The following is a 25,081-nucleotide window of genomic DNA, read 5'->3' on the forward strand; positions in this document are numbered from 1 at the left end:
GACACCATATCATTTGGTGTGACATCAAGAAACATCAAGAAATTATGAAAATAAAAAGGCTTTCGGAGTCTAAATCATACAAATCTGAATGTAACAGATAGGAAATAGGGTCAGCAAACATTGTATGCATTTCATTTCTTTTGTATCAAGATATGTCCAAATTAATATGAAGTTTATTGAAAGATTAGGGACAAATGCCTTACTTTGTGTATTGATGAATAAATATACTGTAAAATATAATACATTTCCACAAGGAAATGCTAGATCTTGATGAAGTAAAGATAGAAGATTATGATACACTGACTCACATAAAAAATATATACCCCATCATAGTTTTACACACAATAACTTTCATGTCACACCATATGATAATTTTAGTCACTAACACAAGACATTAGTGAATAAATATGAATTCCAATACAAATTCTAAAAGATCATACATATTTTGGGAATGGGAGAGTCAGTACAACATAACTAAGTGATTTCCATGCATAATATCTGAATTTTTTTTCAAAAACTTTTTTTCGGCCTAAAACGTCAACCACCCAAAAATAGATAGATAATGTAGATATGGTTGCTAAGGTGTAGCTAGGGTAAACATGGTGGTTGCATAGTTTACAGAGAGTTGATGGTGTGAAGGTAGACAGTTTAAAGATGAAACGTTCCAGTTCTAACTTAACTAATGATTTTTATTCATGTTAAAATGTTGATTAGCTAACTTAGCTAATGATTTCTAGCAGTTACGCTAAAAATGCTTATTATGCTAGCAATGCTAACTTTACTAACAATGCTAACCAGGTTGATTAGCTAACTTAACCGATGATTTCCAGCAGTAATGCAAAAAATGCTAACTATGCTAACAATGCTAAATTTGCTAACAATGCTAACCAGGTTGATTAGTTAACTTAGTTGATGATTTTTTGCAGTTATGCTAAAAATGCTAACTATGCTAACAATGCTAACTATGCTAACTAGCTAACTTGCTAGTGAGGACTTTTATTTTGAAACATTTGTTGCTAGGGTCTCCATGGTGGCCACTATCATGAAACAAGAAGTTACTGCAGTATAATCATGTTGGTTGCTATGGAAATGGTCATAAACACTTAATTTTAATGGTTGCTATGTTGGTTGCTAGGTACATGGAGGTTTCATGTAGTTGACTGGAGGCATAGTGGATGATAACTGACAGTTGGAATGGTTGAACAGTTTAATAGTTGAGTAGTTTCAGTGGTTAAATGATTTAATAGTGTATTATTGCAGTGAGGACCTTTATTTTGAAACAGTTGTGGACAGAGGAAGTAGTGAAACAGGATCTGTAGTCTTAATGAGATTGTATGCTTAAAGCCTGAGACAGAAGGTGCCTCTCATATAGCGTTTACGCGTCCTCTCTCGCTCCTCACTGATCTACATAAAGAATGATGGAGCGGCAACAATGGGATAGTCTAGCCCTTCTTCTATCTTTCTTTATGTAGATCATTGAGGATCGAGGAGCGAGGGAGGACATATAAACGCCGCTTGAGAGGGACCCACAGTAAATACTTTAAAAGTTGTATGTAGATAGTCTAATTAATGTTGATAGACAGAATGTTTAATGGATGTTAATAGGCAGATTGTTTAATAGATATTGATTGACAGTTTAATGGGTGGATGAGTGAATGGTCTGAAGAAGATGAATGGATAGAAGGTTGGATGGAATGTGCCTTATATTCTTGTTAAGAGAGACACTGATACAGCTCTCTGAGAGTAGTTGACACAGGTGTAATCAATTTAACTGGCTAGTCTTAAGAGAGCCAGAGTGTACTCTTAAAGCCTGAGACAGAGTAAATAATTTAAAAGTTGAATGTAGATAGTCTAATTAATGTTGATAGACAGAGAGTTTAATGGATGTTGATAGACAGATTGTTTAATAGATGTTGATAGACAGTTTAATGGGTGGATGAGTGAATGGTCTGAAGAAGATGAATGGATAGAATGTTGGATGGAATGTGCCTTATATTCTTGTAGAGTGGAGAGACACAGCTCTCTACTGAGAGTAGTGGATAGAGATACAGGTGTAATCAATTTAACTGGCTAGTCTTAAGAGCCAGAGTGTGTCCTTAAAGCCTGAGACAGAGTAGATTGTTTAAAAGTTGAATGTAGATCGTATAATTGATGTTGATAGGCAGACTGTTTAGAATGGGTGGGTGAGTGAATGGTTTGAAGAAGATGAATGGATAGAAAGTTGGATGGAATTAGGAAGACTTATGTTGATACAGTTGACAGGGGAACAGAAAATGTAGTCTCAAGAGACCCAGTGTGCCTGAGAGAGAGAGAGAGCTGCTGCACCTGGACTGGCCACCTGGCGTAACATTCTAATTGCTGCCGTGATGTCATAATGAGCAATGTTAAGTCTATGGGGAAATAGCTCAATGTTAAATCTATGGGGAAATCGTTTTTTAATTCATAGTTTAAAAAGTATAAAAGTTACAAAGTTGAAAAATACAAAGCACACATGGCATAAGCGAGACCTACGCAACAAAGTTTGAATGAAGTTTCTACGTTAAACGGTTCAAGCTGAATTGCGTGCGTTAGAAGAAGAATAAAAAGCCTAGGAAGAACAGTACAGTGCATTTTCATGCACTGTAATAAGAAGAAACAGGATAACAGTAGAGTGCATTTTCATGCACTCTAATAAGTCCTCCTAATTCCATCCAACTTTATATCCATTCATCTTCTTCAAACCATTCACTCATCCACCCATTCTAAACAGTCTGCCTATCAACATCAATTAGACGCTCTACATTCAACTTTTAAACAATCTACTCTGTCTCAGGCTGGCTCTCTTAAGACTAGCCAGTTAAATTGATTACACCTGTATCTGTATCCACTACTCTCAGTAGAGAGCTGTGTCTCTCCATTCTACAAGAATATAAGGCACATTCCATCCAACTTTCTATCCATTCATCTTCTTCAAACCATTCACTCATCCACCCATTAAACTGTCTATCAACATCTATTAAACAATCTGTCTATCAACATCCATTAAACTCTCTGTCTATCAACATTAATTAGACTATCTACATTCAACTTTTAAATTATTTACTCTGTCTCAGGCTTTAAGAGTAGGCTACACTCTGGCTCTCTTAAGACTAGACAGTTAAATTGATTACACCTGTGTCAACTACTCTCAGAGAGCTGTATCAGAACAAGAATATAAGGCACATTCAAGCCAACCTTCTATCCATTCATCATCTTCAGACCATTCACTCATCCACCCATTAAACTGTCAATCAATATCTATTAAACAATCTGCCTATCAACATCCATTAAACATTCTGTCTATCAACATTAATTAGACTATATACAACTTTTAAAGTATTTACTGTGGGTCCCTCTCAAGCAGCGTTTATATGTCCTCCCTCGCTCCTCGATCCTCAATGAACTACATAAAGAAAGATAGAAGAAGGGCTAGACTATCCCATTGTTGCCGCTCCATCATTCTTTATGTAGATCAGTGAGGAGCGAGAGAGGACGCGTAAACGCTATATATGAGAGGCACCTTCTGTCTCAGGCTTTAAGCATACAATCTCATTAAGACTACAGATCCTGTTTCACTACTTCCTCTGTCCACAACTGTTTCAAAATAGGTCCTCACTGCAATAATACACTATTAAATCATTTAACCACTGAAACTACTCAACTATTGAACTGTTCAACCATTCCAACTGTCAGTTATCATCCACTATGCCTCCAGTCAACTACATGAAACCTCCATGTACCTAGCAACCAACATAGCAACCATTAAAATTAAGTGTTTATGACCGTTTCCATAGCAACCAACATGATTATACTGCAGTAACTTCTTGTTTCCTGATAGTGGCCACCATGGATACCCTAGCAACAAATGTTTCAAAATAAAAGTCCTCACTAGCAAGTTAGCTAGTTAGCATGGTTAGCATAGTTAGCATTGTTAGCACAGCTAGCATTTTTAGCATAACTGCAAAAAATCATCAACTAAGTAAGCTAATCAACCTGGTTAGCATTGTTAGCAAATCTAGCATTGTTAGCATAGTTAGCATTTTTAGCATTACTGCTAGAAATAATCGGTTAAGTTAGCTAATCAACCTGGTTAGCATTGTTAGTAAAGTTAGCATTGCTAACATAATTAGCATTTTTAGCACAACTGTTAGAAATCATTAGCTAAGTTAGCTAATCAACATTTTAACATGCATAAAAATCATTAGTTAAGTTAGAACTGGAATGTTTCTCTTGTTCTATGCATTGTTTCTGTAATCTCGGCTTCATTGAAAATGAGGGCTACCCTCAATGACTCTCCGAGAATAAATAAAGGTTGAATGAATGTTTCATCTTTAAACTGTCTACCTTCACACTATCAACTCTCTGTAAACAATGCAACCACCATGTTTACCCTAGCTACACCTTAGTAACCATATCTACATTATCTATCTATTTTTGCATTTTCATTAGTGGTGGGCCGTTATCGGCGTTAACGTGCTGCGTTATCGTGCAACTCTTATCGGGCGATAAAAAAAATATCGGCGTTAATCTATTCTCAAAGTTGGGCTGGGAGCTGGGTCTATACCACGCAAGCTATGATCACTTTCACCTTGATATCTTAGCGCGAACGCCAATGTTTAAGAGTGCGCCTGAAAAAAGTCTAGGTCGCACTGGTGCACCTGACGCTGCTCGGCTGCTTTCTTTCACAAGTTGTCATTGTAGACTATGCGTGCAACTTTACCAAACAGTAACCAATGATACATCCTCCCAACATGGACGATAAGCTCAGACCCCTCCCGAATCGGCACCTGATCGCTCATTCCTAATAGAAGTAACCCCCCTCTCCTTGGCCCGCTTTCTCTTGCTCTCCCTCTCCCTCTCCCTCTCCCTCACTCTCCCGTGCGCGCTCAATGGACACTCGCGAGTCGCGACCCGCCCCTCGACATGCACATTTAATCCAAATAAAACATTCACTATCGTGAAAGCAATGATGCATATAGAAGACGTTAGCTAAATTAATATAAATTCCGGTTAGCATCATTGCTGCAGAAAGTTGATTAAAACTCTTACATTCAAGTCACTCTTGCATGAGTTGGATGATAATCTCAATACCAATGTTTTCCAACTCCAAAACTCGAAAGGAGAAAAAGTATTAGCCCACATTGAAACTAACAGTAAACACACGTGGGGAAACTGAGCAGTCCAACTAGTAAACTATGATAAACTAGCCAACTATGCTAGGCTTTGTTTACATTGAGGTTTCAAGCAGACAGCTGAATTAAAGAGGCAGAGTTGTAATATGAATAGTAGGCTGCAATATGCATAAAGTGTGCTGTCATGAATATCAGACATTTCAGTATGTAGAATAGGCTTATATAAATAATTTTGTAAAGAAAAAAATCTTTTATTGTGTTTCAAGCTTTTTCTAGACTTTTTGTTGTTAAAAAATCATTATATGAAAGGACAGCAATAAAAAGGTGACCTTTTAGCGTTAAAGGCGATGCAATGAAAAATGTGGGTGCACCTAAATTTTGCGCTGGTGCGCCTAAAATTAATCTAGATTAATCTAGATTAATTTCAAGATTACAGTGAGATTAATCTAGATTAACAAAATTAATCTATGCCCACCTCTAATTTTCATGCACTGGTAATTCCTTGGAATTGCATTTCTAGTTATTTTTCTTTTTCTTCTAACGCTCACAATTCAGCTTGAACCGTTTAACGTAGAAACTTGATTCAAACTTTGCTACGTAGGTCTTACTAAGGAGACCTGTGCAATATATTTTTAAACTTTGTAACTTTTATACTTTTTAAACTGTAAATTAAAAACTATTAAACATTTCCCCATAGACTTAACATTGCTCATTATGACATCATGGCAGCAATTAGAATGTTACGCCAGGTGGCCAGTCCAGGTGCAGCAGCTCTCTCTCTCTCTCTCAACATACACTGGCTCTCTTGAGACTACATTTTCTGTTCCCCTGTATCAACATAAGTCTTCCTAATTCCATCCAACTTTCTATCCATTCATCTTCTTCAAACCATTCACTCATCCACCCATTCTAAACAGTCTGCCTATCAACATCAATTAGACGATCTACATTCAACTTTTAAACAATCTACTCTGTCTCAGGCTGGCTCTCTTAAGACTAGCCAGTTAAATTGATTACACCTGTATCTGTATCCACTACTCTCAGTAGAGAGCTGTGTCTCTCCATTCTACAAGAATATAAGGCACATTCCATCCAACTTTCTATCCATTCATCTTCTTCAGACCATTCACTCATCCACCCATTAAACTGTCTATCAACATCTATTAAACAATCTGTCTATCAACATCCATTAAACTCTCTGTCTATCAACATTAATTAGACTATCTACATTCAACTTTTAAATTATTTACTCTGTCTCAGACTAGCCAGTTAAATTGATTACACCTGTATCAACTACTCTCAGAGAGCTGTATCAGTGTCTCTCTTAACAAGAATATAAGGCACATTCCATCCAACCTTCTATCCATTCATCTTCTTCAGACCATTCACTCATCCACCCATTAAACTGTCAATCAATATCTATTAAACAATCTGCCTATCAACATCCATTAAACATTCTGTCTATCAACATTAATTAGACTATCTACATACAACTTTTAAAGTATTTACTGTGGGTCCCTCTCAAGCAGCGTTTATATGTCCTCCCTCGCTCCTCGATCCTCAATGATCTACATAAAGAAAGATAGAAGAAGGGCTAGACTATCCCATTGTTGCCGCTCCATCATTCTTTATGTAGATCAGTGAGGAGCGAGAGAGGACGCGTAAACGCTATATGAGAGGCACCTTCTGTCTAAGGCTTTAAGCATACAATCTCATTAAGACTACAGATCCTGTTTCACTACTTCCTCTGTCCACAACTGTTTCAAAATAAAGGTCCTCACTGCAATAATACATTATTAAATCATTTAACCACTGAAACTACTCAACTATTGAACTGTTCAACCATTCCAACTGTCAGTTATCATCCACTATGCCTCCAGTCAACTACATAAAACCTCCATGTACCTAGCAACCAACATAGCAACCATTAAAATTAAGTCTTTATGACCGTTTCCATAGCAACCAACATGATTATACTGCAGTAACTTCTTGTTTCCTGATAGTGGCCACCATGGATACCCTAGCAACAAATGTTTCAAAATAAAAGTCCTCACTAGCAAGTTAGCTAGTTAGCATGGTTAGCATAGTTAGCATTGTTAGCATAGTTAGCATTTTTAGCATAACTGCAAAAAATCATCAACTAAGTTAGCTAATCAACCTGGTTAGCATTGTTAGCAAATTTAGCATAGTTAGCATTTTTAGCATTACTGCTAGAAATCATCGGTTAAGTTAGCTAACCAACCTGGTTAGCATTGTTAGTAAAGTTAGCATTGCTAGCATAATAAGCGTTTTTAGCGTAACTGCTAGAAATCATTAGCTAAGTTAGCTAATCAACATTTTAACATGAATAGAAATCATTAGTTAAGTTAGAACTGGAATGTTTCATCTTTAAACTGTCTACCTTCACACTATCAACTCTCTGTAAACTATGCAACCACCATGTTTACCCTAGCTACACCTTAGTAACCATATCTACATTATCTATCTATTTTTGCATTTTCATGCACTGGTAATTCCTTGGAATTGCATTTCTAGTTATTAATCCAACTTCTTCTAACGCTCGCAATTCAGCTTGAACCGTTTAACGTAGAAACTTGATTCAAACTTTGCTACGTAGGTCTTACTTAGGAGACCTGTGCAATGTATTTTTCAACTTTGTAACTTTTATACTTTTTAAACTGTAAATTAAAAACTATTAAACATTTCCCCATAGACTTAACATTGCTCATTATGACATCACGGCAGCAATTAGAATGTTACGCCAGGTGGCCAGTCCAGGTGCAGCAGCTCTCTCTCTCTCTCTCTCTCTCTCTCAGGCTTTAAACTGGCTCTCTTGAGACTACATTTTCTGTTCCCCTGTATCAACGGTATCAACATAAGTCTTCCTAATTCCATCCAACTTTCTATCCACTCATCTTCTTCAAACCATTCACTCATCCACCCATTCTAAACAGTCTGCCTATCAACATCAATTAGACAATCTACATTCAACTTTGAAACAATCTACTCTGTCTCAGGCCTGGCTCTCTTAAGACTAGCCAGTTAAATTGATTACACCTGTATCTGTATCCACTACTCTCTCAGTAGAGAGCTGTGTCTCTCCATTCTACAAGAATATAAGGCACATTCCATCCAACTTTCTATCCATTCATCTTCTTCAGACCATTCACTCATCCACCCATTAAACTGTTTATCAACATCCATTAAACTCTCTGTCTATCAACATTAATTAGACGATCTACATTCAACTTTTTAAAAATCTACTCTGTCTCAGGCTTTAAGCACTCTGGCTCTCTTAAGACTAGCCAGTTAAATTGATTACACCTGTATCAACTACTCTCAGAGAGCTGTATCAGTGTCTCTCTTAACAAGAATATAAGGCACATTCCATCCAACCTTCTATCCATTCATCTTCTTCAGACCATTCACTCATCCACCCATTAAACTGTCAATCAATATCTATTAAACAATCTGCCTATCAACATCCATTAAACATTCTGTCTATCAACATTAATTAGACTATCTACATACAACTTTTAAAGTATTTACTGTGGGTCCCTCTCAAGCAGCGTTTATATGCCCTCCCTCGCTCCTCGCTCCTCAATGATCTACATAAAGAAAGATCAGTGAGGATCGAGGAGCGAGAGAGGCCGCGTAAACACTATATGAGAGGCACCTTCTGTCTCAGGCTTTAAGCATACAATCTCAGTAAGACTACAGATCCTGTTAACTGTTTCCTCTGTCCACAACTGTTTCAAAATAAAGGTCCTCACTGCAATAATACACCATTAAATCATTTAACCATTGAAACTACTCAACTATTTAACTGTTCAACCATTCCAACTGTCAGTTATCATCAACTATTCCTCCAGTCAACTACATGAAACCTCCATGTACCTAGCAACCAACATAGCAACCATTAAAATTAAGCGTTTATGACCGTTTCCATAGCAACCAACATGATTATACTGCAGTAACTTCTTGTTTCCTGATAGTGGCCACAATGGATACCCTTGCAACAAATGTTTAAAAATAAAAGTCCTCACTAGCAAGTTAGCTAGTTAGCATGGTTAACATAGTTAACATTTTTAACATAACTGCTAGAAATGATTGGCCAAGTTAGCTAATCAACCTGGTTAGCATAGTTAGCATTTTTAGCATAACTGCAAAAAATCATCAACTAAGTTAGCTAATCAACCTGGTTAGCATTGTTAACATTTTTAACATTGTTAGCATAGTTAGCATTTTTAGCATTATTGCTAGAAATCACCAGTTAAGTTAGCTAATCAACCTGGTTAGCAATGTTAGTTTAAGTTAGCATTGTTACCATAGTTAACATTGCTAACATAGTTAGCATTTTTAGCATAACTGCTAGAAATCATTAGCTAAGTTAGCTAATCAACCTGGTTAGAACTGTGAGCATAGTTAACATTTTTACCATAACTGTATGAAATCAGTAGCTAAGTTAACCAATCAACCTGGTTATCATTGTTACCATAGTTAACATTTTAACATGAATAGAAATCATTAGTTAAGTTAGAACTGGAATGTTTCAGCTTTAAACTGTCTACCTTCACACTATCAACTCTCTGTAAACTATGCAACCACCATGTTTACCCTAGCTACACCTTAGTAACCATATCTACATTAGAGGCCTGCACGGGCCTAAAATGTCAGGCCCGGCCCGGCCCGGACCTCTGGCAATCAGGCCCTAACCCGACCCGTCCCGACATATTAAGCAATTACTGAGCCCGAGCCCGAATCCGAGCCCGATTAAAAGGGTCCGCTATTTAGACATGACGGTTTCCCGACACTTCGGTCACATAGCCTAATGGTTTCTCAGAAAGCCAACTTGAACAATTAAACAAATAATACTTTTAACACACGATTAACGCTTGCAAAGACAAGCGTTCATGAATTTAATTAGACCTCAATGTCGAAATAATGGGATGTTGCAAAAGCAGTAAAGGACAGCCAGGATATAGGCATATGACATCGGTAAATCTGTATGCACGGCGGGAGTAGATAAATGAGCAGCACACATGAGCTCCTTGTCCATAGCCAACTTAGTAAGCACCGTGTAAATAAATAAAGGAATTGAATCACTTTGAATTGAATATTTATTAGGCTAAATAACAATCTATTGCTCACCTAATAAAGGCAACAAGCGCTATGGCCGCTTCCAACACAGCCTAACAAAGTAACAGAAAACACTCACATTCTTTAAGTTGCAGGTCCAAATAATCCCAAATAAACACGGGCAAACCTAGGCCTATTTACAGTCCCTCCATGATTGTTAATTTCGCTGCTTTGTGCAGGAAGACAATCGCTTCCATGGTGGATGGCTTAGGGTCCGCCTCACTTCCAGCGCCCGGCCCGAGGTGCTAAAGTTCCGTTCACTGGGGCTGCTGCTTGCGGGAACACTGAAGTCATACCGCGCAAGTGTAGCAAGCATTGGGAGAATTACCTCATGCCGTTTCCACCAAATAAAAAGCGTGAATGTTTTTTGGACATCATGAATACTGTACATAAAACCATTAGCCTACTAGTGTCAAGCCCGAGCCCTACCCGAGCCCGTGCTACCTATTGAATTTAAGGCCCGTACCCGGCCCGAATTTGCATATTGTGTCGGGGCCTGTCGGGTCCCAACGGGCTTGCAGACCTCTAATCTACATTATCTATCTATTTTTGCATTTTCATGCACTGGTAATTCCTTGGAATTGCATTTCTAGTTACAGTGCATGAAAATGCACTGTACTGTTCTTCCTAGGCTTCAACTTCAACTTTTTATTATTCTTCTTCTAACGCACGCAATTCAGCTTGAACCGTTTAACGTAGAAACTTCATTCAAACTATGTCGCGTAGGTCTTACTTACGCGATGTGTGCTTTGTATTTTTCAACTTTGTAACTTTTATACTTTTTAAACTATTAGTTAAAAACTATTACAATTTCCCCCATAGACTTAACATTGCTCATTATGACATCACGGCAGCAATTAGAATCTTACACCAGGTGGCCGGCCACCTGGGCACCAACTGTCAGTTTCTCTGGCTTTAAGCATACAATCTCTCTGAAGACTACATATCCTGTTAACTGTTTCCTCTGTCCACAACTGTTTCAAAATAAAAGTCCTCACTGCAATAATACACTATTAAATCATTTAACCATTGAAACTACTCAACTATTTAACTGTTCAACCATTCCAACTGTCAGTTATCATCAACTATGCCTCCAGTCAACTACATGAAACCTCCATGTACCTAGCAACCAACATAGCAACCATTAAAATTAAGCGTTTATGACCGTTTCCATAGCAACCAACATGATTATACTGCAGTAACTTCTTGTTTCCTGATAGTGCCCACCATGGATACCCTAGCAACAAATGTTTCAAAATAAAAGTCCTCACTAGCAAGTTATCTAGTTAGCATGGTTAGCATTGTTAGCATAGTTAGCATTTTTAGCATAACTGCAAAAAATCATCAACTAAGTTAGCTAATCAACCTGGTTAGTATTGTTAGCAATTTTAGCATTGTTAGCATAGTTAGCACTTTTAACATTATTGCTAGAAATCATCAGTTAAGTTAGCTAATCAACCTGGTTAGCATTGTTAGTTTAAGTTAACATTGTTACCATAGTAAGCATTGCTAGCATAGTTAGCATTTTTAGCATAACTGCTAGAAATCATTAGCTAAGTTAGCTAATCAACCTGGTTAGAACTGTGAGCATAGTTAGCATAGTTAACATTTTTACCATAACTGCATGAAATCAGTAGCTAAGTTAACCAATCAACCTGGTTATCATTGTTACCATAGTTAACATTTTAACATGAATAGAAATCATTAGTTAAGTTAGAACTGGAATGTTTCAGCTTTAAACTGTCTACCTTCACACTATCAACTCTCTGTAAATTATGCAACCACCATGTTTACCCTAGCTACACCTTAGTAACCATATCTACATTATCTATCTATTTTTGCATTTTCATGCACTGGTAATTCCTTGGAATTGCATTTCTAGTTCAACTTCTTCTAACGCTCGCAATTCAGCTGGAACCGTTTAACGTAGAAACGTGATTCAAACTTTGCTACGTAGGTCTTACTAAGGAGACCTGTGCAATGTATTTTTCAACTTTGTAACTTTTATACTTTTTAAACTATAAATTAAAAACTATTAAACATTTCCCCATAGACTTAACATTGCTCATTATGACATCACGGCAGCAATTAGAATGTTACGCCAGGTGGCCAGTCCAGGTGCAGCAGCTCTCTCTCTCTCTCTCAGGCTTTAAACACACTGGCTCTCTTGAGACTACATTTTCTGTTCCCCTGTATCAACTGTATCAACATAAGTCTTCCTAATTCCATCCAACTTTCTATCCATTCATCTTCTTCAAACCATTCACTCATCCACCCATTCTAAACAGTCTGCCTATCAACATCAATTAGACGATCTACATTCAACTTTTAAACAATCTACTCTGTCTCAGGCTTTAAGCACACTCTGGCTCTCTTAAGACTAGCCAGTTAAATTGATTACACCTGTATCTGTATCCACTACTCTCAGTAGAGAGCTGTGTCTCTCCATTCTACAAGAATATAAGGCACATTCCATCCAACTTTCTATCCATTCATCTTCTTCAGACCATTCACTCATCCACCCATTAAACTGTCTATCAACATCCATTTACTCTGTCTCAGGCCTTAAGCATACAGTCTGGCGCTCTTAAGACTAGCCAGTTAAATTGATTACACCTGTATCAACTACTCTCAGAGAGCTGTATCAGTGTCTCTCTTAACAAGAATATAAGGCACATTCCATCCAACCTTCTATCCATTCATCTTCTTCAGACCATTCACTCATCCACCCATTAAACTGTCAATCAATATCTATTAAACAATCTGCCTATCAACATCCATTAAACATTCTGTCTATCAACATTAATTAGACTATCTACATACAACTTTTAAAGTATTTACTGTGGGTCCCTCTCAAGCAGCGTTTCTATGTCCTCCCTCGCTCCTCGATCCTCAATGATCTACATAAAGAAAGATAGAAGAAGGGCTAGACTATCCCATTGTTGCCGCTCCATCATTCTTTATGTAGATCAGTGAATTGTCAATTGTTTCCTCTGTCCACAACTGTTTCAAAATAAAATCCTCACTGCAATAAGACTATCAAATCATTTAACCATTGAAACTACTCAACAATTGAACTGTTCGACCATTCCAACTGTCAGTTATCATCCACTATGCCTCCAGTCAACTACACCAAACCTCCATGTACCTAGCAACCAACAGAGCAACCATTAAAATTAAGCGTTTATGACCGTTTCCATAGCAACCAACATGATTATACTGCAGTAACTTCTTGTTTCCTGATAGTGGCCACCATGGATACCCTAGCAACAAATGTTTCAAAATAAAAGTCCTCACTAGCAAGTTAGCTAGTTAGCATGGTTAGCATTGTTAGCATAGTTAGCATTTTTAGCATCACTGCAAAGAAACATCAACTAAGTTAGCTAATCAACCTGGTTAGCATTGTTAGCAATTTTAGCATTGTTAGCATAGTTAGCATTTTTAACATTATTGCTAGAAGTCATTAGTTAAGTTAGCTAATCAACCTGGTTAGCATAGTTACCATAGTTAGCATTGCTAGCATAGGTAGCATTTTTAGCATAACTGCTAGAAATCATTAGCTAATCAACCTGGTTAACACTGTGAGCATACTTAGCATAGTTAACATTTTTACCATCACTGCATGAAATCAGTAGCTAAGTTAACCTATCAACCTGGTTATCATTGTTACCATAGTTAACATTTTAACATGAAAAAAAAATAGTTAAGTTAGAACTGGAATGTTTCAGCTTTAAACTGTCTACCTTCACACTATCAACTCTCTGTAAACTATGCAACCACCATATTTACCCTAGCTACACCTTAGTAACCATATCTACATTATCTATCTATTTTTGCATTTCATGCACTGGTAATTCCTTGGAATTGCATTTCTAGTTATTATTATTCTCCTAACCAGGTCCTAATTAGCTTCAACCGTTTAACGTAGAAACTTGGTTCAAACTTTGTTACGTAGGTCTTGAAAATAAGACTAAGTCTATGTATATTTCAGTTCTGTAAACTTGATACTTTTTGAAATATTAGCAAAATATTTTTCCCCATTGACTTTTCATAGACCTCTGAAGCTGCCCTGTTGGCCATATAAGGAGATCCGGGAGTTAATTGAAGCCAACTGCCCATATATGGCAAGCTTTTTTGTAGGCGAACTTCAGAGGTCTATCGCACTGCACTGCTGATTAAGCTGATTTGCACCTGTGTCAAGATGCAGCTGCTCAAGGCCCTATCAAGTTTAATTGACAGCCAGTTAAATTGAACCTGCATTATCAGCTCTCTCTGTCTACCCATCCACTCACACACACACACACACACACACGCACGCACGCACGCACGCACGCACGCACGCACACTCACACGCACTCACTCACACTCAGAGGTGGAAAAGTCAAACTTCAGAGAGTAAAAGTCCAATCAAATATTGGTTCTATCTGTGCACTTAAACACAGGTGATCTCACCAATTAGCTGCTCTGCCTGGCTGAAGAGTTACTACTGAGAATCAGCTGGTTGGTTGGACTTTTCCACCTCTGCCCCTAAGCCACATACATACAACACACTGCCCCCCCCCCCCCCCCCCCGCTTCCCTCACCTTCCTCTGTCCACAACTGTTTGTAAATTTAAGTTTGTTTCACATTTTATCTTATGTCTTGCTTTTGCATGCACTGGTAATTTCCTCGAAATTACGTTTTCTAGTTATATATATTATTTGTATGTGGCTTTGGACAAAGGCGTCTGCTAAATAACCATAACCATAACCATAACCATAACCAGATATCCTCCACTGAAGACTTCCACTTCTGTGGATACGTCTACTGTACATCTGATGCCAATCAGGTTCCCCTTTGGTGAGATGGTTTTGAATCCTTCAGTCACACCTGTCAGTCACCAATGACTCCTTTTGTCATTAGCACCATGAGACAGACTACAGACCATCCTCTATCTCTGTCTAAAGCCATTTACAGTGGTTTCCTCCTCAGTTTTTTTTTATCTCTCAGGCACAGCTCTCACCTGTCACCACACTCTCTTTGTCTTGTCAATGTTGAGCCACATGATGAGGAACCTTTCACAATAATATTGGTAGTAATAATGGTAGTAATAACTTAGTATTCACTCATTTCCCATTTTTAAATACAAAGATATGAATGTAATAAATAAACTACCCAAAACCAGTGAGTCTTGAGTGTCCTTGTTGAATGTGTCTAGGCTGTTGCTGAAATGGTCATTATTTTTTTTTACTGTTCCAGAGGCCGGCAGTACCTGTTCTAGATGGACCCCTGTGTGCCTGGGGCTGCTGTGCCTTTTGGGGGTGGCAACAGGACTGTGTGTCAAGTACGCCACACAGAAATACAAACTCCATGCCGAGAGAGACCAGCTATTGACCGGTAACTCTGATCTCACTAAATAAATAGAAAGAAACAAACCAGCTGATTCTAATTTGTCCAAATAAAGTATAGCAGGAGAGTTTTTTTTTTTATTTGTTTACATTTTTATGATAAAAAGCCAGTTACAGGCAATGGTGAAGATCTTGATCTTGAACAACCAGTTACAGACAGAAACACACCTGTTACTGAATACTCTAATTTAACTGACTACAGAGCGAAACCAACTCCAGACAGAGCAAGATCAGCTTAGAGTCAATAACTCCTATTTGACGGCAGAGAGAAATCAGCTACTAAATGAGACGGACTGGCTGAAGACTGGTAACTACAACCTGGCCACAGAGAGAAAATAGCTACAGATTAATTAGAGAGACCAATTACTGACGAGTAGGCCTACCTCTCATTTGACCGTAGCAAGAACCCAGCTACAAACCGAGAGGGACGTGCTAAAGACCGCTAACTCCAAACTGGACACAGAGAAGAAACAGCTACAAACAGAGAGGGACCAGCTAAGGACTGCTAACTCCAAACTGGACACAGAGGAGAAAAAGCTACAAACTGAGATCCTACAACTTGGTAACTAAACCATCTCAAGTGCTATGCTGAAAATGGTGAACTGTCAATCTCGATTTAAATATATGTTGGCAATTTGGCATGTTTCTTTTTTGACAGAGTCTCCATGTGAAAGTGGGTGGAAATATTTCAACTACAGATGTTACCTTTACAAGGCAGAGTCTAAAACTTGGACAGAGAGCAGACAGGTTTGCCAAAACCATGGAGCTGATCTGGCAGTCGTCAACACAAAGGAGGAACAGGTAAGACCGCAGAGCATGTGCTTCCGCGATAAGACAAGATAAAACATGTAACCGGACTTCCGGCTGATAGCTTTTCTTCATGAAAAATCATGAAGATTGGGCACTTCTGGAAAGGTTTTTGATTTTTGGCAGGGTTTTAGGTATGGGCCTATGGTTTTTAGAAATCCATGGATACAAGTTGGGGTGGCCCCCCTAGTGGCAGTTAGGCTACCATAAAATCCGAAATGGCCTCCGCTGAAAAGAGAAAAGGTTATATCTCAGCTTCCTTTAGGTATAAATTGTTGTGTATAATGACACTTTTTCTACTTGATTTGATAACAAGGTATGATCATTTTGATATAGAGATTGAGAACGTGACGTAAAACGCAACGCATTTTGGGAATAGGTGGCCCAAAATTAAGTTGTTTTACTGACGTGCGGGAACAACGAAGTGCAGTTGTCGAAATGCCGTTTACCTGCTGTGTTATAAAATTCAATAGAGTAACATGAAGCTTATCTTTTATAGTTTTCCAGCGTGGAAAAATAATAGTATACGTCATGTTTCAGAGGTGACAAAAAGGCGAGGAATGGCTTGGATAGCAGCACTAAGGAAGCGCGAGATTATAACTGTTTTTCACACAATTTTTTCACGCTTAGTTTTCATTATTATCATGCCAGATCATAGACCCAGACCCACTAGTTTACATGGGCTGGCATCAGGCGAGCCAAACCTACCCATAATTCTTTGTGTTTTGATGACTTTGGTCACATGTCTTAGCGATCTCTATTATCTTCCTTAATTAAGATCATTTTCATGTCAAATGTATTGCCATGGTCACTTTTTGCTTGAAAAAGGTCCATCTATCAGAATAACATAAAAAGATTATTCAGGTCTCTAACCCATACATTCACCCTTTTGGAATAATATTGAACATGTTACCATCATTCCAGTGTGAAAAATATTGTTTTGCAAATGCCTTTACCAGAAACTGTCTATTTCTGAACTCAATACATCATAGTCCGGCAGCCAAATGCCATAATTTAGGTGAACCTGGTTTTGTCGGTTAAAGTTTTTTTTTGTTGCAGAATCTAGTAGACGAGGGGTACCTCTTTAAGATTTAGGAGGGTGCCCGGTGATATCCCTTGGGCAATTTCGTGTCCAATGTGTATACAGTATAGCCTACTGTAAGGTGGAGATAATAGGGTAAAACAATTAACAAGCAGATATCACTATGAAACTTCACCAGTTGATTGCTTAGATCCATATTAAAAATAAATGCATTACAAGTTTTCTGTAATTTAATGTTTGAATATGCAAATTAGGCATGATACAATTAAATATGCGCTGATTTAAACTTAACTTAAACTTAAAAAGATAAAATATGAACATTGGATAAAGCCATCTTAATTTTTTTTTTCCTTTCATTTTATAAGAGATTAAGTAAGGGATAACGGCCGACGAGGTGACCGGTTCGATGGAAATAATGGCTAGGTGGAGGTCTAGAACTCCGGCGACGTGCGAAGCATGGAGACGGAGTTACCTCCACCGTGTCATTATTTCGCTGTTTTTAGGAATAACATGTCATACAAATCAGGCTAAGAATAATATATTAACAAGCCCTTCTGTAAAAACCTTCTAAATATGGTTAGGTATGAGACTGAAAAGTTTGGCGTATGTAGATGTCTTCTTAATGTAGATGTAAAGATACTGGTTAAATTGCTTGCTCTCTGTCTTGAATCAGTTTTGTCCACCATTGTGTCATCAGACCAAACCGGATTTATAAAAAATAGCATTTCTTTTTTAATGTCAGGTGTGCATTCCATATCCTTGATACATTGTCACCTCTCTGCACCAAGAAGCACTTTTAGCTTTGGACACCGAGAAAGCTTCTGATCAGTTGCGTGGAATTATTTGTTTTATGTTCTTAAGCAGTTTGGTTTTGGAGAAACCTTTATATATTGGTTCAAACTGTACACTTCACCTTTGGTTTCTGTAAGAACTAATGACACCTATTCACCATACTTTACTCTTCAGTGCGAGACTAGACAGTCAAGAGGGCATTATTTACAATTTTAACTGTATTTATTGATGTTTTTATTTGTGTTGTCTTTAATTAATTAAAGTTTGTGTTGAGAAACGAACACAGCTCACAGATGTTATGGTGTGGTAAAATATTGCAATAGGCAATCACGGACAACCCTTCCACCCTGTCCCTCCCCTTGGCAGTTCAGATTAGCATTTTCCCTGTTGTCTGCTATGGCATCGGTCCACTCCTCACTGAATGGCTCTCCATGTCGCTCACAAAGATTATGAAGAATACAACAAGCCATGACCATGTGATTGATTTTGTCCAGATGGCAATCATTTAGTTTTAGAAGACAATGCCACCTTCCCTTCAGTCTCCCAAAGGCACTCTCGACCACACAGCGTGCCCTGCTGACAATTCTGTTGAATCTTTATTGATTACCATTAAGGTGACCATTTTCCTTGAATGGTTTGATTAGCCAGGACTGCAGTGGATAGGCCCCATCCCCCAATAGGTAATAGCCTATTTCTTTCCCACAGATGTGTTGTGTGTGTGTGTGTGTGTGTTAAAGTAGTTTTCAGCCAGGTTCCAAACATTGGACTGCCGTAGCACTCGTGCATCATGGAGGCTACCTGGTGCTCCCACATGCACATCCCAAAACATCCCCCTCCCATCCACAACTGCTTGGAGGACCACAGAATGCCATCCCTTTCTGTTTAAGTAGTCTTGATGGTACTGACTTGGTGCAATAATGGGAATGTGTGAGCCATCAATTGCCCCCACACACTGCCTCATGCCCCATCTCTGTTCAAAAAACTGAGTGATGTCATACAGTTTTGCAGGGGTGGGTGTTGCTAGGAGATCTTTACCTAACAACTCACATACAGCAATACAAAATTCATGTGTGCAGCGGCAGACTGTAGGTGTGCTGACACCAAACAATTGTCCGATGCTTCGGTACTCTGAGTTTGTGGCCAGCTTCCACAGAGCTAATCCTACTCATTTGCGTAGAGGAACACACTCCCAAAAACTTGTGTTTTGACGCTGCAACCTCCGGCCAAGCCTATTGCACAAGAATTGAAATGTTTCAGCGCTCATCCTAAAACTGGCGATCCATTGTGCTTCAGTGTAGAGTGGCACTATGTTCTCCCACCAATATGAATTTTGTGGATAGGCCCATGCAGCTGGTGACAACCGCTGACGATACACTGTGATTATCTGAAGTTGAAGTGGAGAAAAAAAAAACAAATGATAATTTCTGCTCTTCAATCAGTCTGACCATTTTTGTTAAATTACATACACCTACAACTATACATCTCTATAATAATATCAATGTAGCTCATACACTTTAGGCTACTGTAGTGAATAACCTGCTTTGTTAAGGCTTATACTAGCACCTACTGTATATAACAAGCGCCATTTCATTTTCTTGCCTTTTTTATCGATGAATTTCTATTTGTGAGATGATGCTGAAACCAATCAAGATCGCAGTCGTCACATTCGTCGAGTAGAGCCATCACTCTGCATTTTCTTGCGACGCATCATCCTCTTTTGCCTGCGAGAGGCCAACATTATTTGATACCGCGTGGCACGTTTTGTTCATCTCTCCTCATTTTCTCGGAGAAAACAAAGATACTTGTGTATGAACACGAACAACATGAAAACGTTTTCCACGTCCATCTTTCAGCAGTAGGCTATTTCACCAATACGTTTTTAACGTATTTTGTCTTTGTATTTTTACAGAATGTTATGGGATTGTCAGCCTTTATGACAATGTTATGCAGAACCATTTACCGTTGATGTAGGCATAGGCTACGTTTTAGTTTCAGCACCAATGTCGGAGGTTACTTCTGCTATGATAGACGGCAATGTGCATCTCTCCCAGGAAATGAACGTAGGCTATTACGTTTGTATAATAAACATCCCAAGTTCACGTAAAACCCCGGTGTTTAACTCGGTAGTGGAAATACAACACTGCAGCTAAGCACCTGTGTTTAAGACCGGGGTAAAGCCTGGGGCCAGCCTGGGGCCGTAGTGGAAATGCGCCAATAGTGTGTTTTTGACCTTTGACCTTTGTCCTTTGAGAATCTTTTTTTAAATAGCTGTGTTTACACTGAATTATAATAAAAAGTAATTTCATTACATCCACTTTAGTCTCATATAATTATTGTGGAGGACCTCTAGAATATAACCATATATGCCACTTTTGCATAGGTGTTTTTAGTTAGATGAAAAACTTTAAAAATCTCAAGGTATAGCAGACTGCCTCAGAGTGCCTGAAAAGGCCCCGGTGTTAAAGCACGCGGCTGCCTGCGAGCTAGCTTATCTAAGTGATTGTACCTGCTCATATTGATGCCAAAAGTGAATGGGGCATCAACCTTGTTTTGAAAAAAAAAAAATAATATTTGTGATTTATTTGTACTGCACTACCCATCATCCTAACGTGTAAAACTGGTGAAAGCAGAGCCTTTGATTGGTAGAGATCGCCGTTGCCATGGCAATCCCAAACAAAACCAGTCAACTTTTCCTGCGCCTGTTGTCCACTGTCGTCTCGTTGTCATTTCAAAAATCAAGATGTCTGACAGGGCTGTCAGAACCGATGTGTGGCCGTCCGAAAAAGAACGGTTTTCTCATCTTGAAGGTTGAATTTACTCAACGACCCCCATTGTTGGCTATGGAATATCATGGATAGGGACGCGCATCTACTTCCGGTCCATTAGACCTAAGTCGTGAAAAATTAGGAACGGGTGTCAATGGAGAGATAACTAATATTTTTTGGTCCCGTTCAAATTGTACTGTGCATTTCACATATTTTTCACGTCAATAAAGAGTACTGTTATTCGATAGACTTTAAAAGTTATGTTAGTTTTGTGCAAATCAGCTCAGTGGACTACATCTCTCGTCTCAAACGATGTACGTCTCCAACTTAATGAAATGACAGGCTCGCTAGTTAGCTGTTACTAGTTAGCGGTTACATCTTGCTGACAACTATGTCTCTTACCAGTAGTATACAACTTATTTGGTGTGTATAATCCTCTGACTCATGGTATTTTCACCGGCAAGCGGGGACTCAAATAAGACTCGTTTACTTAAAAAGTGTATCAATTGACCCAGTGCTCCCCTATACTCAGCAATTTCTGTTGACCCCTGTCCTTTCACTCAACATTTTGGCGTTCTATCAGATAGGACTTTCCTTTACAAAAGCCACAACTAAACTGTATAGCCTACCCCCCTTTTAGCATGGCAACTCAGTCTTTTCAATTGGAAGAATGACGAACCTCCTTCTTTTGGCTGATGGATGTGTGATGTCATGTTTTTCCTTAAAGTAGAAAAAACATCAACACACTGAATGGCTCAATGGGGAAGTTTGATGTTGTATGACAACCTTTTATCTCACATGTGGAACAACTTAGAATGCACATTGGCTCTGAATAGCGGTTTTACAAGATGGCTTGGACTTTTTCTGTGGAATGTATGATTTTAGTTTTTATTTCTTTTTTGATGGTTTGTTTCTGGAGTTTTTCTTTTTTTTCTCTCTCTCTCTCTCTCTTTCTCTCTTTTTGTCTGAAGTGTTTACTGTCTTTGTGTATTTGTGAAATACACAATCTGAAATCACAATACATATTGACCAAAAAAAATAAAACATGTAACCAATGAGCTCAATAGAAGAATGAATAGCCACAATTATGAGACTTAAGATGTCACTGCTTTAGATACCAGCAAAGAAAGATGTGCTTAAAGTAACACTAAAGCACGTTTCCTCTGTCACACACATGCTAGGCCTATTTGTTTATCCAGCAAATAACAGACAAGGTAGAATATGTTGCATGATTTCATGAAAGTATGATGTATTGCGACATTGAAGCAAGTCAAATTTGTAGTTTCTGATGTCTCATTTCATCAAACTACAGATACACTACCCCACCTCGTAAAGTTACATAGTGCGGTTATAGCCGATAGAGGGCCGCAAAGTGAAAGCAGAAGTGCTGTTCACCCTGTTACGAGTTGATGAACCGCTGAAATGAAGGTATGAAAAACTCTTTAGTGTTTCTTTAAGGGCATACATAGGGGGAAATTCTCCCATGAGCGTAAGGGCGTGTAAGAGTCCGTAAGTAAAAAAAGTGTGCAACTGCATTTCACTCTACGCAATTCTGCCGTTCACAATTCTGCCGTCATTTACACGTGATAGAGGGAGTTACGCGTTTTGGGAGGAGCAACCCAAAATCTGGGCTTTTCTTATATAGCCTACACATCTCTTGCGCGCATTCTGCCATGGCTTAAGCACATTTCCAGCTATGCACTAACTCGTATATCCAGGAGTGCTGCTTGGGTGTATATCAAGTATACTGTACCTCCGGTGCTCATCAGTTTGGAGATCCAACAAAGTTTCAATCTGGTAGTGAGTCTGAGGCACTCGAAAAGGTATTTTTTAAAAATCCAGTTATAATCATCCACTTTGGATATTGGAGGTTGCCGATCTGTGTATCTTCAGTTTTAACTTGACGTGAAGTCATAATCCCATACCCTACTTTGTTCGAATCTGTCCGTATCTTTCCAACTTGAGGTCATCCATACATTTGCACAGACGTCTGCACTATTTCCAAGCAGCATAGTTTATATTCTCCTGTCTCTTGATTCGTTTGTAATGCCAGTCGCTCTCTACAGTACTGTTTTTGAAGCTGCAGGCATCAGTCTACAAAATCGTTAACAAAGATAAATTGATATTATTAGAAGCAGCTGCCAGCAAAACTTTCTTTGTCAACAGTGAGTTTTTGAATTATGAATACACATCAAGCACGCCTTGACTCTTTATAAACAATCTTCAAAGCAAAAGTGACATTTTGTGCATGTCATTTCTTTGTTAAGCTATGTGATGACACACCATTTTACTGTTGGCTGTTCTTTATTCAGTTCACCTGGCTTACGTTTTCATAATCAAAGGTTGGTGTTCTTTCTGGATTTAAATGGCATTCAGAAGGTCAATGAGAAAGTCCACATTCCACGTTTTCATATCAACCTAAATTAAGGAGGTGGTGGATCAGTCTGGTTATTTTTTAAACTAGATGTACAGCAAAGCGATACACAATATGACCGCTGCTCAGTCCTGCACATTCTCTCCGCAAATATCAATCACACTTTTGTTTCCATCGTCTATCCCCTATTGCAACTTTTATGTATGTAAATGAGTGTGTGCATGTGCGCTTGCTTTTGTGTATGAGTGCTTTTCTGTCTATGAGTGTGTGCGTGTGTGTCTGCTTGTGTGTGTGTTTTATGTGTCTCTATGTGTATATGTTCACTGTGTTCTCTGCCGTCACTGTCACTCCAGTATCAGATCACACACTCACACACACACACACACACACACACACACACACACACACACACACAGGCAGGCACATACTCACACACACATACACACACACACACACACACAGATACACCCACAGAGAGAGAGAGAAAGAGAGAACACACACAGAATATACACAGATAACACAGAACACACACAGACACAGAGAGAGAGAGAGAGAGAGAAAGAAAGAGAACACATAGGCCTACAGAATACACACAGAACATGCACATTGCACATACACACATATACACACATGCCACATGCAAACACACACACGGGCACACAGAAACGCACCCATACACACACACACAGGCTATAGTACATCACACACACACTCACTTCTCAGCTCCGGTGGTCTCACAAAACTTACTCAAAGGTGTGTGTGTGTGTGTGTGTGTGTGTGCACTGTGCATCTGTGTGTGTGTGTGTGTGTGTAAGGTGTGTGTGTGTGTGTGTGTGTGTACTGTGCATCTGTGTGTGTGTGTGTGTGTGTGTGTGTGTGTGCCTGTGCTTGTCTGTGTTTGTGTGTGTGTGTGTGTGTGTGTTCCTGCATGTCTGTGTGTGTGTGTGTGTGTGTGTATATGACCGTAGCATCCAGCACCCAGAGCAACCATTCTCTTTTAAAACATACAGTATATATTTGGAAACTAGTTCATTAAAGGTTTCTAATGGTGTCACTTATATGTTTCTAGGACAAAAACTAGCAGAGATTGAGATGTGTGTTTGGAACAGTTTTTCAAATCCCCAGCGGGGGATTTAGACTCCAGAGGGTTAATACCACCATCTACAGGCCGATGGGTATACAGTCCTGAATGTACACATAAATCCATTTATTTTATAGCCCCCCATGGATGAAATTCCACAAAACTTGGCATATTCCCAGGGGGTGTCAGGTTCATCATACACATGAAATTTGGTGCAGTTCATAACATCTCATCTGAAGATTCGGACATTGCAATCTGACATTGCATTTTCAATTTTTACCAGGGGGTACAAATCACAAATGACTGGTTATAAGCTAAGTTGATGCAAGCTCTTGAGACCAACATACCATAAACATTTTGTCATCCTCGGCGCCACGGTTCAGGTAGTTATGTAGGAAAAACTGTCATTATTGGGCTTCGGGCGGGGGCAGCGCGGGGGTGGAGTGACCCCCGGGGACGAAACTATTTTTTTCCGCAGAAGTCTACTGGGGCTACATGCCCACCAAGTTTCAAGTGCTCCGGTGTTACGGTGTCCCGGGAATCG

At 38.9% G+C, this 25,081-nt stretch overlaps 1 protein-coding gene across 1 annotated transcript in view; it reads left to right on the plus strand.

Annotated features, from left to right (window-relative positions):
• Positions 1–25,081, plus strand: part of LOC134087050 (CD209 antigen-like protein E) — a 48,509-nt gene that overhangs the window by 21,592 nt on the left and 1,836 nt on the right. Inside the window, exons 2-5 of the mRNA XM_062540249.1 lie at positions 15,528–15,665; positions 15,879–15,983; positions 16,077–16,238; positions 16,335–16,477. Coding sequence (XP_062396233.1) covers positions 15,528–15,665; positions 15,879–15,983; positions 16,077–16,238; positions 16,335–16,477 — 548 coding nt within the window. The remainder of the gene's footprint in view (positions 1–15,527; positions 15,666–15,878; positions 15,984–16,076; positions 16,239–16,334; positions 16,478–25,081) is intronic.

The sequence above is a fragment of the Sardina pilchardus genome, chromosome 7 (assembly GCF_963854185.1).
Source record: "Sardina pilchardus chromosome 7, fSarPil1.1, whole genome shotgun sequence".
NCBI lineage: Eukaryota > Metazoa > Chordata > Actinopteri > Clupeiformes > Clupeidae > Sardina > Sardina pilchardus.